The 19,075-nt window shown below is 44.0% G+C and overlaps 3 protein-coding genes across 5 annotated transcripts; all 3 read left to right on the top strand.

Moving 5' to 3' along the window:
- The first annotated feature begins 225 nt into the window (after window positions 1–225).
- fam133b (family with sequence similarity 133 member B) lies at window positions 226–8,887 on the top strand. 2 transcript variants are annotated; one of them, XM_066715472.1, is made up of 11 exons: window positions 226–411; window positions 2,245–2,342; window positions 2,622–2,700; window positions 3,294–3,368; window positions 3,775–3,807; window positions 4,201–4,269; window positions 4,669–4,761; window positions 5,059–5,112; window positions 5,297–5,392; window positions 5,541–5,585; window positions 6,409–8,887. In XM_066715472.1, exons 1-11 carry the CDS (start codon window positions 388–390, stop codon window positions 6,496–6,498), a joined length of 756 nt encoding a protein of 251 aa, XP_066571569.1. In that variant the 5' UTR covers window positions 226–387; the 3' UTR covers window positions 6,499–8,887. The 2 variants fall into 2 exon arrangements, with proteins under 2 accessions (XP_066571569.1, XP_066571568.1); XM_066715471.1 differs by having other exon boundaries at window positions 231–411; window positions 5,541–5,591.
- Window positions 8,888–9,501: 614 nt separating this feature from the next.
- LOC136760180 (progranulin) lies at window positions 9,502–13,059 on the top strand. Its single transcript, XM_066715473.1, has 5 exons — window positions 9,502–9,657; window positions 10,745–10,882; window positions 11,552–11,740; window positions 12,146–12,331; window positions 12,513–13,059. Exons 2-5 carry the CDS (start codon window positions 10,745–10,747, stop codon window positions 12,651–12,653), a joined length of 654 nt encoding a protein of 217 aa, XP_066571570.1. The 5' UTR covers window positions 9,502–9,657; the 3' UTR covers window positions 12,654–13,059.
- Window positions 13,060–14,760: 1,701 nt separating this feature from the next.
- On the top strand, window positions 14,761–19,031 carry clxn (calaxin). 2 transcript variants are annotated; one of them, XM_066715470.1, is made up of 6 exons: window positions 14,761–14,894; window positions 16,170–16,325; window positions 16,780–16,884; window positions 17,010–17,161; window positions 18,647–18,751; window positions 18,847–19,031. In XM_066715470.1, the coding sequence occupies exons 1-6, from the start codon at window positions 14,828–14,830 to the stop codon at window positions 18,895–18,897; spliced, it is 636 nt and encodes a 211-aa protein (XP_066571567.1). In that variant the 5' UTR covers window positions 14,761–14,827; the 3' UTR covers window positions 18,898–19,031. The 2 variants fall into 2 exon arrangements, with proteins under 2 accessions (XP_066571567.1, XP_066571566.1); XM_066715469.1 differs by having other exon boundaries at window positions 18,647–19,031.
- The last annotated feature ends 44 nt before the right edge of the window (window positions 19,032–19,075 follow it).

Genomic DNA, 19,075 nt, shown 5'->3' with positions numbered 1-19,075 from the left:
AAGGCTGTGATAAAGTTTGGGGAACCTCATTGTCGTCATGTGTTTTATTAAAGTTGTAGGGGTTGAAGTAGGTGCTCATTTTTGTAATTTTCTTAATTTATGCAGCTCATCTCTCCCCTATGTGTATGGGGTGTGACGTCACGATGAGGGTTGATTAAAACTCGGCTGAGTTCGGCAATCTTCGGACACTGGTGTATTTACCGCGGCGATGGTCTCGCCCCCTGGCCGCATGAGAGAGGTGCTCGTCCGGCCGCCAGGCGGCGGTAGTCCCTACTCGGCCACCATTAAACAGCGGTAACGGTGTCGGTTTATAAACCAAATCAGTCGGCGAAGTTATGTGAAGATAAACCCGTTTTAATTCAAACACCTCCGAGGAAATCCTCCAGAATGGGGAAGAGAGACAACAGGGTGGTGAGTTTGAATTGCTACTCTTTTCAGCCATTTTAAATCACACACCGGGGTCTGTGTTGTGTCTCACATCTGCGCCGCCCCGGCGCCGACATGCGGGACAGGAAATCACGAGAGGCCGGGGATCGTGGGCCTGGTCTCGCCAACCTTAGCGCCCGTCCGCGTTTGCACCGATCTCGGGTGACCGGGAGTATGAACAACTCCGCACATGGGCTGGTGTTTAACCCGTGCTGGGGACGCACTCTGCTGGCACGTCGCCCTGTGGAAGTGCGCTTCCCCGCCAGCGAGCCGAGCCTTGTGTGTCTCAGGGTTGCAGACCTGACAGGGGTCTCTCGGTGCAAATAGCGACAATTGACAATATTTTCAGTTGCCATTTCCTTAGACATGCTTCAGTTTTTCACTATAACTACTAGCTGACTTTGACCAAACGCAGCCATATTTGGAGGTGTCCCTGCGAATACATTTTACAGACAAGCCCCTGGCTGTAGGCCATGTTTTCCCGTGTGGTTTCAGATCTGTTTTACCGATTTTCTGAGCTTTGTCCGAGTGTTTATTGTGGGGGAACTGCGGGAGACAGAGAGTGGTGTCCCTGAACTGGCTTTACAGCCCGGAGGAGCCGCTACCCTGCTGGGTTTGGTTCCAACCGGGCTCTCAATTGCTTAATTGAAGTAATACTTTTATTTTAATCATTTTAAACCGTAGCACTTTTAAGTATAAGGAACATTTAATTGTATGAGGAACTGATCTTATTAAGGAATGGACTTTTTATCAGTTACACAAGTTTAAAATCAAATGTCAGCAAATTAGTTAAATTAAGGGTTAATGAAGTCATTGAGAGCTCTGTTGGCACAAAACCCTGCAGGGCTGGGAAACACTGCTGTTATTGCTTCTGCCCCCTGTGCTCTTGTACGGGAATAATCGTGCGAGCCCAGCAGATGACAGTGTTCAGTCAACTGCAAGGGTGAATCAGTGTACAGTAAACTTGTATGAAATGTGTATTATGATTTATTCATAGGCACCTGCCCTTATCCAGGATACGAGAGCAAAGCAAAAGTGCAGTAATACAGTACAGAACGCAGTTTAATGAAATGGGTATATAAAGTGCAAAATTGCACTTTGTATGTGTTTTTGTACTTTGTATTGCTCTTATATTTTCTAAGTCGCCCTGGACAAGGGTGTCTGCTAAGAAATAATAATAATAATAATAATTACAGGAGAGCTGAACCACACGGGGGAATAAACTGCAAAATTACAAGTTCAGTCTGAACAGATGTCTTGAGTAATCAGCGGAAGGTGTATGATAAATAAGTAGAGTTTATATATAAAGTGTGTATACACACACCCTCCCCCCCGCAGTGTACAGTACGGTGTGTAGATAAATTGGGGGGGAATAATCTTCATTTTAAATGCATGACATTCTGAGGTACCGACGCAACACAATGTGATATATGTGACAGAGTTACTAGATGAAACAAATTGGGACCTAACACTTGAATTGATCCAGACGAAGGACATGGAAACCAGCTGGGTACCTGTTTAAAACTGCGTCGTGTTCCCAGAGTGCAGAGCTCCAAGTCCTGAACTGCAGCCCTGCACAGTCCTCCAGATCTTTGTTCAGTCCGCTCTGTGTGTCTCCAGGGAGCCGCTGTCATTCCTCCGCGCCCCAGCTCTCCGAGCCCCACTGACCCATTGAACGAGGGCTGGGAAGCCTGCTGCACTGCAGCCCCTCCAGGACCCGCACTATGGGACCCCTGCTTTAGCTGCAAAGGCCCCAAATACCAGCGGTGTGGCTCTGGCTCCTGTAGACTTAATGATGCTTGTCCTTGTCTCCACCAGGCCTATATAAACCCCATCGCTGTGGCTCGGTCTCGGGGACCAGCTCCGTCGTCGGGCCCTTCGATTCAGGACTACCTGAACAGACCTCGGCCCACATGGTGAGTACAAGGTGTCCCAGCCTGCCTGCGTGTGACAGTCAGCCACAGCACAAGAGGTTTACTGCAGTGGCTCTGTTTTGTCACGGCTCGCCCATTTTAATTTGGATTTAATTTATTTTTGAGTCGGGAGGGAGGCCTTGTCTGGGGCTGGATAGGCTCTTATTCACAGGGAGGGTTTTCTGTGTTTGCTTTATTCTGTGCATGCGTTTCTATTTTTGCACTTACAGGAACTGCTGTGGTGGCAGTAGCGTAACAGTTTCTGTTTGATCCCTCTCTCAGGGAAGAGGTGAAAGAACAGCTGGAGAAGAAGAAGAAAGGCTCCCGGACGCTAGCTGAATTTGAAGAGAAAATGAATGAGGTATTGTGTCCTATAAAACAAGCAGGTGTCTGTGCAGGATGTGTGTGGTACCTGTGAGAATCGCTGCTGGGCTGTTCAGACCTCCAGCAGGAAGCACGCTGGACACACATCTGTCCATGTGAGCTCGGGCTTTATCGCATGGAAGTCTTACTTGTACTGCCTAGAAAATAATCTGCACTACTAGCCTAACATGCAGCCTGCAATTGGTGTCTGGACTGCAAGTTAAATTTCAGTTTAAATGTGATCACATGGATTGTGTGTCACTAACAGCTGAACCTTCCTCTGTAAGCCCCAGTTAAATGCACGTGTGTCGTGCTGGTTGCTTGTTCCGCTTGTTCAGTCTTGTAGGAATAATGTATTATCCTTGTGTCCTCCTCACGGTCTTCCTTTTAACCTTTAATCTACTAAATAGCAATAACATTTAAAAAAGGCTGTGTGATTTCACATAATGTTGTGAATTATTTTTGTTGCTATGTACATGTTAAATCGTGTAATACTTTAAGACTAATGATGAAAACATGGCATCGCACTCTTGGCACTGTGAAAATACAGGATTTGTTAGCAGCTTCCTTTCTCTTCAATTGCCTCTGTAGAAATGGAAGAAGGAGCTGGAGAAACACAGGGAGAAGGTCCTCGGAGGGTCTGACAGTGCTTCCAAAAAGAAAGAGGTAAGAGGTGTGTGTAACAGAGTGAGGATGTGTGTTTGCCTGTGATATTTGCAAATAAAAGAATAAAATAAAATATCTCTAAATGCCCAGACTACACACACCAAACACACGTTGCTTGTGTAAACTGTCGGCCTGGACGAGGGCATCTGCCAAAAAATAATGCAGTGAGTTAAGCCTATTTTAAATGCATTTCTAACTATGGAGCTCTTTAACTCTAAACATGGCAATGCTAAATACTGTGAAATACTTATTGTCAAGTTGAAATGATTGAGATGTCACAGCAAGTTAGAGCAGGAGATTGTGGCTTTTTGTAGACCCCCGTTTTGTGTGTGTGTGTGTTTACATAGAGATGTGCTTTATCTGTGCACAGAATAACCGCTAATGTTTTTTTTTTTTTTTTTTTTAGAAAAAACGGAAAGAGAAGAAGAAATCCAACAGGGTGAGAAAAGCTTTCCAAAACACAGTATATAATGTTTCTGCCTTTTAGTTTGTCCCTCAGTTTTTGTATTCCTGGGTTAATATGAATGTGGTTGGAACTGACCAAAGCAGGGAATTCAGCCACCGCTGGCTTCCTTGAGCAGACTGAGTTTTAATAGCTTGATCTCAAAGTTAAAGTAATAATAAACACCACCTCTTGACTGTGATTGTGATTCTGTGTCTGTCACACTGAGCTCTTACTTCTAGCGAGTCCTGTTCGAACGAGACTCGTTCATTTTCCTGTTTCCTGTCTTCTTTGTAAGCCAATTTTAACATTTAGTGCAAAATGCTTTTGTGGATGTGCTGTGAATGATGTAAAATCTCATGAGCTCTGCTTTTATTGTGTTTGGTCAAGCATTCTTCATCTTCCTCCTCTTCATCAAGTTCTGATTCTTCTAGCAGCTCCTCTGAGTCTGAGGATGAGGTAAGACCCCCCTCTGTGTAAACTGCTGTGTGTGATTCTGTTTCAGTAAAAGATGTGAAGGGGCAGAGCCTGGGCATATTACCACAATGATCCTTCAATAAGAGATCGTACACATCGGGCCTGATTCCTCAAGCGTTCAGTGCCAGGATAGTTTGTAAAGAATCTTCCAGGGAGCTGAATTAATCAAAGAACAGGAAATGTGCTTTTTTGATGGGATGGGAATGTTGTGGTTTAGGCGGAGACTTGGACCGAACTGTAGAGCTGATCTGTCTTGTCAGTTAAGAACGGGCTTAAGAACGATCTACAGTTAAGGGTTTTGTGCGTTTGTCTTGAGTGGAAGCATGATGATTTGTGTGTGTGTTTGTGTATATTTGATCTTATTTTCCTTCCTCTGAATAGGAAGAAAAGAAAACCATAAAGAAGAAACGGAAGCGAAAGCACACCAGGAGGTCGTCTGAGGACTGCGAGTCCGAGTCCGACTCCGACAGCAAGGTCCGAATCTCTGTTTTCCACCTTGCTTTAAACTCCTCAGGACCGTTTGAGTTTGCAGCCCCTGTATTTCAGGGCCTTGTACCTTAAATGTCTCTGCACTGTGGCTGTGTGTGCGGATAGCTATTGAGAAACTAGTGAAACTAGTGAAATCCATCTTTCACAATGCACAAACCTAAAACCAGAAGCCCCCTCTGCACTCACGTCAATGTGTATCGGCTTCGTTATTATTTTAGGAATCGAACCCTTTTTCAAATATAAAATCTTTACTGTTTTTTTTTTTGTTTCCTTTTTTCTTAGGAATCCTCCAAAAAGAAAAAGAAGAAATCCAGAGAAGATGCAGAGAAAGAAAAGGTAATTTTTAGTTTTCTGGCAAAAGCAGGAAAAAACCAAACCCCCACTTGCCAAACCTCGAGTCCTTGCTAGAGAGTTCACGAGGCATCCCTCCGAGCTCCGCTATTGGCTGAAATATTACGCTGTTAGGAAGGGGGTCCTACGCTGCCAGCGCTGCCTGATCACGTCTGTACTCTTCCAACAGGACGATCGATGCGGCGGCAGGAGGAGGAAGAAGACGGACCGCGGCCACAGAGCGTCGTCCTCGGAGTCGTCTGCTGGCGCCGGCGTGGCCGAGGACGTGAGTGTGGCCGTGGGCCCGGGGACCGGCAGGAGCGATGTACCCGGCTCATCTGTCATAGTGCGCGTATCAGTTCTGCATTTCTAAATGCTGCAAACCAGCTTGGTGTACAAACTTCTAATCTGCATGTATTTATCTTCCTCTCCAGGCGGAGTTGAAGAAGAAGAAGAGGAGTAGTGAGGAGAAAGAGAAGGTCTCAGTGAGTGATTTGTAGAGTGACGTTCATACGTTCCCAGAAGCCCTCAGGCTGCATGAGAGAGCGGATTGAGCCTCTTTAAATCACACCTTTAAATTAGTCTCCTCTTCAGTTGTGCCTTACTGTCACTCGCATCACTACTGCACATCCGTTTGCTTTTATTTATTAATATTTATATAGTCAGCTTGCTATATTGTGTGTTCTTGAGTAAGGTTTCTGTAAAGATGATGTTATTATTATTATTTATTATTATTTTTATTTCTTGGCAGACACCCTTAACCAGGGCGACTTACAACATAAGTGCAAAAATATAGTTCGGTAAAGGCATCAATCATTACAAATTCAATTTACATAAAACATAGCAATTCAAAATATAATACATTTTACAAATTCCAATTTACAATTTACACAGGCAAGTTCAGTAAGTGAGGTCCTACATCCTGGACAGTAAAAGCTAAGTGCTGTCAAGATGTAGGGTCACAGTCAAGGGCTACGGGAAAGGGAGCAAGGAGGAAAACAATCAAAAACACAAGAAGCATAATAAAACTATGTGAAGTGCTATCTAATGGGGATTAAAAGGACCAATTATTATTATTATTATTTATATATTAATAATAAACTTCACACCGCCCCATGTTGAGTCAAGCTTGGGCAAGTCTATTACTATGATTCTCCGAATTTAAATGGGCAATAACTCTAGATTAAAACCTGGCAGGCTTGAGTTTAAAGCGGCAGCCTTGTTTATTTATGTGGTGCTTACTGATGATCACTGCTGTCCTGAAGCTGCCCACAAACCCCCTCTGTCTGTGTTTGTCTTCAGGACAAATCCAAGAAAAAGAAGAAGAAGAAGCACAAGAAACACGGCAGGAAAAAGCGGCCGGCGTCGGGGTCTGGCTCGGACTTGGACTAAGCGCCGGGTGCGGACCTCGACCGGCGATGAGAGGATCGTGTGCTACTCTGCTACCAACCGACCAAAAATACAGACGACCGCATGACTTCCCAGGAGGTGTTCACAGGATTTCTCAACCGTTCGCTTTCTGGGGAGCTCCGCTGTCACGGCGGGTCTAAACCGGTGAAGTTTTGGCTTTTTCCTGGCGATGTAATGGAATGTACAAGATTTTTATTTATCTTTCTCGCCCCCCCGAGCTCCCCCGACACAACCACTGCGACCAACGGAAGCATGAGGATCTGTGGTTGCCTTGGAGGTGTTTATAAAAATAATAAAAACAAAGAGCAGCTAATTTTTAATCGAAGTGTGCCGTTCCACTTCGCTCTCCTACCACCCCCTTCACTGGTGTCGGTCTGGTGCTGAGGGGCGCGAGCGGACGGGCAATTCGCTGGAGGCTGGTTTTAAAACGCAATAAAGTTCATTACCTCTGTTGACAGTGACAACTCGGCCTCTTCACACCGATGCGAGGGGACGGGGGGGGCTGCTAGGGCGTCGCTGGTCTGCGGTGTTTGGTGATTTATTCCAGCTGAGGTGAGAAGTGAGGGCCGGGCCGGGCAGCCGTGTGGTGTGTGTGTGTGTGTGTGTGTGTGTGTGTGTGAGAGCAGCTTCATATTGAAGTTGTTACGAAAAGAAAAAATGTGCTTGGTTCCGGGGGACGGACGCTTTCATGGGTTGTGTGTCGGCTGTCCAACTGGACAATCTGTCTTCTGTCCGTTATCGTCACTCTCATGTGTACGTGTGGTTGTTTGATTGGCTTTGAAAACTGGGATTATATACTTTATGTAGATTTGTTTTGAATAAAGGCAGCAACTTTATACCGGATCGGCACTGCTTCGACAGTGTGTCCATGTCTCCACCCGTCTTCGTTGGATGTGTCCAGCCTGTATGTATTTATTATTTTGCAAAATCAAAACAGTTTCTAGCTGTTAAAGTAAGAATTTGCTCGGCAAACCAAAATCTTCAGTCGATCGTCATTACCTTTTAATGGGCCTGTGCACTGGGCCGCCCGCACGCACGACAAGTGTGTAGAGCCAGTTCTGTCTTACACTTCTGTTCAGATGTTTTTTCAAAGGACAAGTTCTGTGCTCACCTGTGGAAACACCCGTGACTGTGTGAAGACTGTGAAAAATACTTTTTTGTGAAGCTGCCAGTCTCTATGAACGGGTCACTGCAGTCATAAGGAGACGAAGCTCGCATGCAGACCTGTCTGAAATCTCTATAGTTGATTTTATTTTTTCCAGTGGTATTAAATACACAATGTTTAAAATGACCTGGCTTCTTTTAGTTTTTTTTATTCCCCCTCTTGTTGCAAATGCAATTAAAGAAAAGATCAGATGGGTGAGGATGTGTGTTTTATGTCCTACTTGTCAAAGAGACGCTCTGCAGTCCTGTGGTGAGCAGCGGGGGGCTGGTGGGAAAGTGAAATTGCTTGAGATGCGCAGCACGGGCTGCGAGGCAGGAAGTGCATGTACAGTTTAACTCTTGCGTTGGGCTCTCGGCTGCAGCTGTGTTGTCTTCAAACCCCAGCTGAGCACCCGTGTTTGGAGCCAGTTGCACAAGTTCTGAAAATGAAAGCATGCTTTTCATGTCCCAGAAGATATTGAAGGATCGCTTGGTTGAGTCAGAAAGTCTGGCTCTGTTTTACAAACCGTTCTCACTCATTAAATGCATGTTTAGGCAGAGGGCCTCCAAACACTGCCCTGAAAATAAAAGCATCGCATTGTAGTGCGGTCTTCTAACTCATGAATGTTTCTTTATTGCGGCTGAACTGACCAGTAAATGTGTGGCACGTTGGTCACAGGGAATCGTGTGTGTGTGAGAGAGTCATCTGATGGGTTCCCTGGGTGGTTGTGTGCCGACCCTTCTAACACGTTGCGGATTGGACCTGGTGAAAGTGCTGGAAATCCTGTGGAAAAGCAGGGCAAAGCCATGTGCTTGTTTGGGACGGGTACAAGCCAAAATAAGTCTTTCATGAGGGTACAATTGGTCTAATCTGTCTGATTTAGCTAATTGCTTAGCAGGCCTGTTATTTTGTGAAGAAATGGGTAAGCCTGCCTTTCCTAATTTAATTTGCCAACCTCCTTGCTTCATGCAATCCAGTGAGAGGATGTTTTGCAAACCAGTGCAGCACCGAGGTTCGTCCTGTTTAATGTGATGTGGAAATGTCCGTTGTTTAGCTGGGTCGTGTTTGTATGGATGAGAAGGTTTTTAAGGACAGCTGTCATTACTCGTGTATGTCAAGACATGTATGTTTCATATGACATCGGTTTTGAGGTACAGAATGAATGAATGCACCTGCTTTGTACAGATTCATCAAAATCGATTAGGCAATAAAATAAGATTCATAGTGTCATTGTTGCACGTGTTTTAATATATTTAATAAAATCCCATCCGGGCCACCATTTTCATGATTTAAGTGATTTTGCAAAAGCAGCAGTATTGTGCTGTCATGTGTGAGCTTTTTTTTCAGTCATGCGTTTATTTCTCACTCCCTAAAACATAGTTTCATTTTTCAATAAATAAAAAACGCATGTGCCTGTGTCTTGTGTCTGTTGGGGAAGTGAAACTCCTACCAGATCAATCCCTGTTGCTGGAAACTGGAGCAGAAAGCAGCCCAGAAACTGGAGCAGAAAGCAGCCCAGCAACTGAAGCTGCTGCAGAGGGATGGTGGAAAAGGACAAGAACTCAGAATACCGACCTTGCACGGCCAAGAAAACACCTCAACCTTTACAAATACTTTACAAATGACATGTTTAGACATATTTCCAGTCTTTGTTATTTAATCTGAAGACCCAACATTAACCTCAATAATAATGACGATTGACTGCATGGAGTTTGATTTCGTACTGATGTAGTTTTATCGAAAATCGATTAGGCAATAAAATCAGGGGTTTGAACGGATGTGTAGCAGAAGGAACCGAGAACACACAACCAGCCTGATTGCATTGGGAGTTATTGGCATATTGTTTCACCATAACTTGAAGCAACCTTTGAACCTGGGCCTGACTGAGGAAGTTGAGTCAGCCCCTCGGAGCAGACTATAAAACCCAGCACAGGAAACTGAGCTCAGACTTGCTTTGGGGGAGGAGGTAGCGATAACACCCACAAGTGGAGAGCAAGGTAATTGGAATCATTATTGTATTTGATTATAATTGTTGTTATCTGGAGAAGTATAATTAGGAGTCTGCCCTTTCATACTGTAGGGATATTACTGAGTAACTGATGTTCTACAAACGCACCTAAAATAAACTACTTAAAGTAAAAGTAACTATGTTCCTGTACATGCATTCAATCATTTTTATTTGGTTATGATTGGTGGTGTTACAGTTTCCCCAGATGCCAGGGCCTGCTGTGGTGTTTTCTCTACATACTAGAAATGATTGTTACTTTTTGTTACTAGAAAGCCCAGCATCTTTGCCCACTGACATGCTTTGTGCAGGCGTGGATTCAGTCTCTGCTTTAGTGAACTCTTCAAGCTACAGAGAACAGGTCCCCTGTGGCCCAGTTCCGCTGCAAATTAAATTAAGCAGTTTTGGCTAAAAATAGAATATATAATGTATACTATATGAAGCAATAACAATAAAATTGTCACAGTGGATGTTGTAGGTGACAGTCAAAGCTTTTTTCACTCCCTGATTCCAATGAAATAGTCTGTGCCCTTATAAGTGTTCATTCTCCAACTGGACTAATAATATAGTGGACAAAATAAGTCGTTAAATATGTTCATTCTAGTCCAATAAGAAGAAATGTCTGAATATCAGTTGTATTTTACTTCCAATACATTACAAACTCTGCATAAATGAACAGATATTTAGAGCACAATAAGAAGAGTAACAGTAACAATATAAAAGTGCACACTATTGCAGTGAGTTCTGCAAGTTTCAGCAGTTCTTGTTATACCTCCTTGAAATCAGTTTTCTATCCAGCAGTATTTTATAAAGGTGTGTCTAAAGGTCAGTCAGATTAAGGTTTTGTTGTGGTTTTTTGTGTGTGTACAGGAAACATGAACACACATTTCACATGCCACGTATCTTGCTTTGTTTTATTTACTGTCGAGGGATTTCATAGTGAAGTGTTTACCCTTCTATTACTGTGTGTATGTACAATTTAAATATTAGTGACTGCTAAATCCTTGGATAAATACATCTGCTTAATTATGATAATAATAATAGTAACCCCCTCATTTTCTCCCTTAACCCATTCCTAGATGCTGAGAGCCAGTGTACTGGTGTTGCTGGTGGGACTGGCCAGCGGTTCTGTGACCTGTCCAGATGGGAGACACTGTCCGGAAAGGTCGACCTGCTGCCCGTCCCCGAGTGGGTACCAGTGCTGCCCGATCCCGAAGGTAAGACTACGGGCCGGTCAATGTCGCTGGAGCCGAGGCAAGAAGTAAAAGGAAGCGAGAAAACATACATTTTTATTTAGAAAGCTTTAAAAATGAAAATAGCAAGAAGAAACTGCAGCAATGATACTAATGATGGCATGCCATATTCATAATTGTATATTGCTTTATGTTGATGGAAACATCCAATTTGTGTGGTTCTATCTCAGGTGTCAATGCAGTGTTAATTGACACGAGGAGACCCACAGTCATTCTGAGGGCCCGTATGTTTCATCTGCAGGTATGTGTGTCCCTGATTGAAAGCAGCTCTGGGACAGTTTCTGTTCTTCGTGCGCTTTTTTTATGTATAAGTTGCGCTTCCCGTTTTTGTATCCTCTCCGTTATAGTAGGCGCTCTTATTTAGCCACAGATCCACTGAAAACTGGCGCTTTGACTGTTTCTCTTCAAGGCTTCAGACAGACACCGTCATGGGCCCTCAGCAAGCAGCGATCTGTGATTGTTAACACACGTGTTCTACTGATTTACCCATTATCATGGCTGCTGTAATCGGAAATGTAACCTATGGAATTCAGGCTGTGTGTTTTCAGGATTTGTGTATGTGTTTGTAGGCTCTGTGTGTGTGTGTGTGTTTGTGTGTGTTTACAGGCTGTGTGTGTGTGTGTGTGTTTACAGGCTGTGTGCTGCCCCGACCAGCGCCACTGCTGCCCAGAAGGCTACAGCTGCAACGTGGCGACCATGATGTGTGAGCGAGCCGGTGAGGCAGAAAGAGTCCCGATGCTGAGGAAGACGGCGGCCATCGAATCCAACCACAACCACAGCATCGCCGCCCCTGTGGGGAGGAGCTGCTGCAGCGCCCGCAGTGTGAGTGCCCGAGTGCCTGTCTGCCCTGATGGCACCGCCTGCCGTAGACAGCCCATTAGTGCTGGAGCTGCTGTCCTCACCCAGCAGGAGGCCCACACTTATTTATTAAATAGGCATTCACAGTCGAAGTATGCGGATGACACTTTTATCTGAAGTGAATTGCAGGGGTTCCCATTGACACAGTTGGGTTTAGCCCTGCTCTGGGTCAGCACCGCAGTGTCTCAGATGGGATTACCAATCCTCAACCATGTGGTTACCAGTTAGATTAGACACAGGAGGAAGGAACTGTGTTTTTGCTCACAGAGGGGTATAAAGAGGGGTCAGCCACTGCCCCGATTTTGGCGAATACTATGACACAAAACTCCTGTTCTTCTGAGTGACGGTGCCATGTCGTTCTGCTGCCAGGCTGCTGCGAGGGGCTCCGGCTGTGACGGCAGGCGGCAGTGCCAGGAGAGGGGTCCACGGGGCGAGGCGCTCAGAGGAATGGCCGACGGCTCCGTCATTCGCTGTGACAGCGAGCATTACTGCCCCCCCAACAACACCTGCTGCAAGAAGCCCGATGGCGTCTGGGGTTGCTGCCCATTCCCACTGGTAATTTCATTCACCGCTGTCTGTGTATGTCTGGGTGAATGTGATTTAATTATGGCTGTAATTAGGACACGGTTACTAATCCACTCGAGTGACTGTAATTCTCTGAGGAAGTGAACGGTGAGTTTAGTGTCTCTTACTCCTGTATCGGTCCTCACCCGCCACGTTGCTCTGTTTGACACAGGCCGAATGCTGCAAAGACGGAGTCCACTGCTGTCCGTTCAGCTACAAGTGTGACGCCTTCTCCACTGGGTGTAAGAGAAAGCACTGGAGCATCCCCTCAGCTCATAAGACGGACGCCTGGGGGGGCAGAAACGCAGAGTGACCGAAGGAATGGGGGACTAAGATACCGTCCCAGAGCCGACACACACACTCGTGATCTGTCCATTGTGACACTCAGCAGTTGGAGAGGATATGATTTCAAAACCTTGAGAAAGAAAGGTGGTGTCTGTGTGTGTGTGTGTGTGTGTGTGTGTGTGAGAGAGAGACAGAGAGAGAGTTTTAGTTTTCTCCTGGTTCTATCTGTTACTGAATCTTACTTGAGAAGAAGTTCTTCGTTCATGCAGGGAATTGATTGCTTCTGCCCGTCCCCTCCATGTTCGTTTGGCTCTGCCTGCTGTGGATTTTATTTAAAACAAATCAGTGCTGTCGGCCCTTCGTTAACATTTTTCTCAAGTTCTCAAACCATTATATTTGTAAAGTGTTTATTAAAGAGTCACAAATAAACATGATGCCGTGTTTATTAATTATTTTTGTTCTCTTGCAAAGTCTTTGTTCTGTGGTCTGACACCATCACTACCTCCTCCCACAGATCTTATGCTACAAATACATCACTCTCTGCAAACTGCCTCTTATGTGGCTAGAGCTTTTTCAATGGATACGATCAATAATATTTGTAATATATTAGTTATAGTGTAATTTATGTTAGGAGTAGTGTGGATCAGTAATAGTATGTAAAAGTAAGTAGGTTAGTAGCTGTAGTCTAATAGCAGGTGTGTTCACGTTCAGGATCGCATGTAAGGTACTGCTGAGTGAAAATTATTTTTCACACAAACATTGTGTGATATTGTAATGTTATTTAATAAGTGTATGTAAGTATTGTTGTTATTAATGGAAATATCCCCAAGAGTAATTAAGCTGCTTTAACATCATAACCTCTTTGTGTGGTACAAGATGGCATAAAAGTGTCAAAAGGCAACAACAAATGTCATACGAGACCAAAAAATGTAATCCCCGAGTATTGCAGTAACAGGACCATATATTCGAGTATATATTAAATAGACATCAGCCTTTTGCACTTAGCAACCACGTTGAGTCCAACTGTCAACCTCTGGCTGCAGTAACAGATTGCATCTTGATTCGTCCTGCTGCTTGCCCGAATGTTTGGACAATCCATTACTCCTCTTACAGCTTTTGTGTGAGATACAAGAAACGCACACAAATTCTGCCTCGCACACAGTGCTTTATTAAACAAAAGCTTTATATCCGTTTGAAAATTCAAATAATACCATTTGCCAAGATGAAGCCCCCTAGACAGGCACGCACGCACGCACGCACGCACGCACGCACGCACGCACGGTGACCAGGGCAGGGGTGCTCAATCCTGCTCCTGGAGCCCCAATCCACTCACTCTTATAGGTCACCCTAAATCACCACTTTCTTAATACTGGGAACACATGCAAGTTATTAATCAATTAACCACGGGAATTCAGTCCTCAGGAGGCTGCAGGTATTCAGATAATTGCTCCAATAGTTTCTAAACGACTGAATTTACCAAACAACCTGCATTGATCCTGCAACATTGATCAGAATGAAATACTTCCAGGTGTTTATAAATTGGTGATATAAGGGTGACCTCTTAAACCTGCAGGACAGTGGCTCTCCAGACTAGGATTGAGCACCCCTGGACCAGGGGGTTAGTGCGAACATGATCTGTGGGTCTACTATATGAGCCAAATATGGGGTTGTGACACTTTTGTCCTATACAAAAGTAAATCTGAAGTGTGGTGTACTGTGATAAGAGTAAGTAGGTAATGATAAAAACATCCTATAGTGTTCCATGGTTAAAACATGATGAAATGTAATGTGGTGTAGCATGGTACAAATTACAGTAAATACATGGTACAATCATGATATTAACATGATAGAAACATAGCAAAGTATACTGTCCCATGCCATGGTCATTGTTCACTTATTTAGGACTACATTGCAAACAAGCTCGATATATTCTGAATATTTTGTTTATATTCTCAAGATTAGAGCAAAACTGAATGGCCCTGAACTGTATGTATTTGAGGTTTCCACCGGGACAACCTATCCTACCCTTGTAGGTACTTCCGCGACCAGGAATACTTTTCAATATTCAGGCACAGTGTCTGCAGCACTAGCGGAGGCTCGGCGCCCCCTGGCGGGCGGGCGGCTCTGCACACTGCGCCCCGCTCCTATAGCAACCCCCGCAAACACGGCGCTCCCCCGCACAGCAGCGCCCGCACGCCGGACATGTCGGCCCTGGACCGCAAATCCGCGCAGAAGCTGGCCGAGGCGCTGTCCCGGCAGCACAAGCACTGTGAGTACCGGACCCCAGTGCGGGAGAGATGCGGGACGCATTTCATAGCCGTCTCCCTGCTGAAGCCACAGCTGGCAAACATTATTCCAGGACTATTGAATGAAGTGCGCAGTGGACGGCAGGAGTATTGACAGTGAGGTGTTACAATCTAACTAAAATGGATATAATTAGAATTTTCTGTCACTGATCTACACATAGTATTACATACTATTATCTTTTTTTTTTTATTAACTAAAACACTGCATGAATATTCACGATCTGCTGTGGTGCAGCCAGTTACCTTCAGAAGTGACATCATTAGTTGTGTATAGTCCACCTGTCTGCAAAAGTGTCACATGATCTCAGATGAAATACACCTGTTTCTAGCAGACCCCAGAGTGGGGGTGTCAGACTCCGGTCCTCGGGGGCCGCAGTGTCTGCTGTCAGTTACTCAATTAATGTAATTTACTCAGGTAGGCTTATCTAAAACTCTAATATTTTAGTTTTTTTGCCGATACCTGACAATTTTCTGAGGACTCAAATCATTGAACCTACAAAACATTTCAGAGTCTGGAGAGACGTGTTCAATCCATCTAGTTAATTGTTTAATTAGATCAATTAGGGGAGCTGAGCTGGACAAAGGAGTGTTCAAAACAAGTCATAGGCGAAGGTTCAACTTTCAGGAAGACTGATCCTCAACACTCAGCCAACACCACTAGGGTAGTTTCAAAACAAGGAGCTGGGTGTCCTAGAATGGTCCAGTCAAAGTCCAGACCTCAATCCAATTGAGAACCTGTGGCAAGACCTGAAAGTTGCTGTTAACCAACAGCACCATCCAACCAGAGAGCTTGCGCAATTGTGACAAAAATATAGAAACCAGATGTGCAAAGCTGATAGAGACTTACCCCAAAAGACTTGCAGCTCTATTTGCTGCCAAAGGTGGTGCTACCAAGTATCGGGAGTGGATACTTTAAGCAATTAACAGTATTTTCAGTATTTTATGTTTAATTAACTTTGTTTCACAAAAAATCATTTTGCACCTCCAAGGTGTTTGTGGTGTCAATCAAAGGGAGAGATTCCCAATTATACCATTTACATTCCAGATTGCAACATAACAAAACATCCATGGGGGGTAAATACTTAGGCAATCCACTGTATACAGCATGGGTTTAAACAATTAAACATTAATGATTCCACTGATTTAGTACTTTATTTTGAATGGAGCTGTAGTGTGATGTTTTAAGTTCATTTTTAAAGTGATGTAACTGTTGACCAAATTGACCTGTCTGAGTGCAGTTGACAAGAGCGAGGTGGAGAGTTTGATCCAGCTCTTCAACGTCCTCCTGGAGGAGCAGACAGACAGGCGTGTGGGGACTGGGCTGGACCGCGGGAAGCTGCGGAGCATCCTGCACAAGTCGTTTGGGATGACAGACGACATGATCATGGACCGAGGCAAGGCTTTATAGAGACGGATAGTTTGTGTTGTGGTGAAATAATAAGTGAGTGTCCTAGAGGGGCCAAAGACGAGGCAACCTGCTTTATTCAGCCTGGGTTTGGCCAAAGGTCTACAGAACCAGAACAAGAATTTATAATGCTGAGTATGCATGTGAGAGCAGTGTTTGCATGCTGTATGACTGGATGTGAATTGTTTTTTCATCGTAGTGTGCAGTGTATTGTCAGAGTCTGTAATCATTGTAATGGGCAGGAGGTCAGGAGTATAATCAATGCTTATTCATAGAATGCTAATGCAATAATTAAACTACACTTGCTTATTAAAAACACCCGCTAGATTCCCCACTGTTGTAACGCTCTTTAATTCTCAGGTAAATGCAAATAATAAATGTTTTTTTGCAGCAGATCTATATTTATGACTAATTCGTAAGTAATTTTTTGATTTTGTTTTTAGTTTTCCGTGCATTCGACAAGGACAATGACAGTTATGTCAACATAAGAGAATGGGTGGGGGGACTGTCCGTGTTCCTGCGAGGGACCCTGGACGAAAAGATCAAATGTAAGTCTATGTAATTTTAAGTATATATTAATGACTGTGGCTTAATCTTGTGCTCAGTTAAGAGTTGAGTTAAGATAAATGTGTAAAAATATGGTCTTTATTGTTGGTGCTGTTCTTCACTGCAGATTGTTTTGAAGTCTATGACTTGAATGGAGATGGATACATTTCGCGAGAGGAGATGTTCCACATGCTGAAGAACAGTCTCATCAAACAGCCCACGGAGGAGGACCCAGACGAGGGCATTAAAGACTTGGTGGAGATCACCCTGAAGAAGATGGTAAGGGACTGTTTCTACTGCATGTTCTGAAGCACATCTGGGATTGATCTTGTACTCAGCTGTCCAGCCTGTGTCTTTTGTTGTTACAAAAGAAACCTACGAAAGTTTACAGACGAGAGGAGGCCATTCGCCCCATCGTTTGGTGTCCAAGTGATCCAAGGATCCTATCCAGTCTGTTTTTGAATGTTCCCAAATTGTCTCTTCAGCCACATTGCTGGGGAGTTTGTTCAGATTGTGACGCCTCTCTGTGTGAAGAAGTGTCTCCTGTTTTCTGTCTTGAATGCCTTGAAGCCCAATTTCCATTTGTGTCCCCGGGTGCGTGTGTCCCTGCTGATCTGGAACTGAGGAGTCCACATAGACTCCTAGGTCTTTCTCATGCATTACTTATTCTAGTTCTATTCCTCCCATAGTGTATTTATAGTGGACATTTTTGTTACCTGCATGTATTACGTTGCACTTGAATTTCATCTGCCAGGTGTCGGCCCACAACTGAATATTATCTAAGTCCCTTTGAATAACCTGTGCTGCCGAGATTGTATCTGCTGAGTCACCTATTTCAGTATCATCTGCAAATTTGACAAGTTTGCAAACTATCCCAGAGTCCAGATCATTAATATAGATTAGAAAAAGCACAGGCCCTAGTACTGATCCCTGTGGAACTCCACTAACAACCTCACTCCAGTTAGAAGCAACTCCTCTAATCGACACCCTCTGTTTCCTATACATCAACCAGTTCATAATCCATCTACTTACATTACCCTGAATGCCTACAGCTTCCAATTTGAGGATCAGTCTTTGGTGTGGAACCTTATCAACAGCTTTCTGAAAATCTAAGTATATCATATCATATGCTTTCACATGATCTACAGCTGCAGTTGCATGTTCAAAAAATTATAATAAATTAGTAAGACATGATCTGCCTCGTCTAAACCCATGTTGACTATCTCCAAGAATATGGTTTTCATTAAGATGCTCCTCTATTTTCTGTCTAATCATTTTTTCCAAAATTTTACAGGTGATGCAGGTGAGACTGATTGGTCTGTAATTTCCTGGCTCAGTTTTCTTATGGATAGGGATGACATTTGCAGTTTTCCAATTGTGTACCACCAATTAAATGTTTAGATATATATATATTGTTTGGAGTATCAGTTCATTGGTTTTCAGATATGAACAGATAAAAACTCCCAAGAATAAGGCATATACTATAATCTTATTTAAGAGCACCTTCACTGTAACTTGTGAGACTCATCTATAGTAACGCCCTCTGCTGGTGGACTGGAGTGCCAGTGACTGCATCTGCATTTTCACATTTGGCGAGTGTTCAGGTGACCCAGCAGCAGTATGTAGAGCAACACGGAACCTGTGGCAACTTAATGTTTTACAAATAACACATCCACCGAGGAAACCGCAGCAGTGCGACCCAAGACAGAAGGACAATCATGTACATGTCTTCATACAAAAATACACCTTTATTGTTCCTCACAGGATCACGACCACGACAGCAGACTGTCATTCGCAGATTTCGAGAAAGCCGTCCGGGACGAAAATCTCCTACTGGAGGCTTTTGGGACCTGCCTTCCTGATGCCAAGGTACAAATGCGAGACAGAGCTTCACAGCACAGCATTTCCAGGAACTATGAGTTATACACACACTGACACACTATCTCTTCCCCCTTGTTTTGCAGAGTATACTGGCATTTGAAAAGAGAGCGTTTCAGGTTACTTCGGACAGCTAAATCCGTCACAGAGAAGTGTTGCCATGACTGTTATATTCAAAACTTTTGCACAATTCTTACACCTATTTGAATTCAAACCATTTTAATGTTCTGTCTAATTTTCTTTCACATAATAAAACAAATCTGTCCATTTACCTTGTGTGTGTCTGATGCAACCCTTCGGAATTCAAACCATTTA

The sequence above is a fragment of the Amia ocellicauda genome, chromosome 10, assembly GCF_036373705.1.
Source record: "Amia ocellicauda isolate fAmiCal2 chromosome 10, fAmiCal2.hap1, whole genome shotgun sequence".
Lineage (NCBI taxonomy): Eukaryota > Metazoa > Chordata > Actinopteri > Amiiformes > Amiidae > Amia > Amia ocellicauda.
The sequence above is the reverse complement of the archived record's forward strand: the minus strand, read 5'-3'. Positions and strand labels throughout refer to the sequence as shown.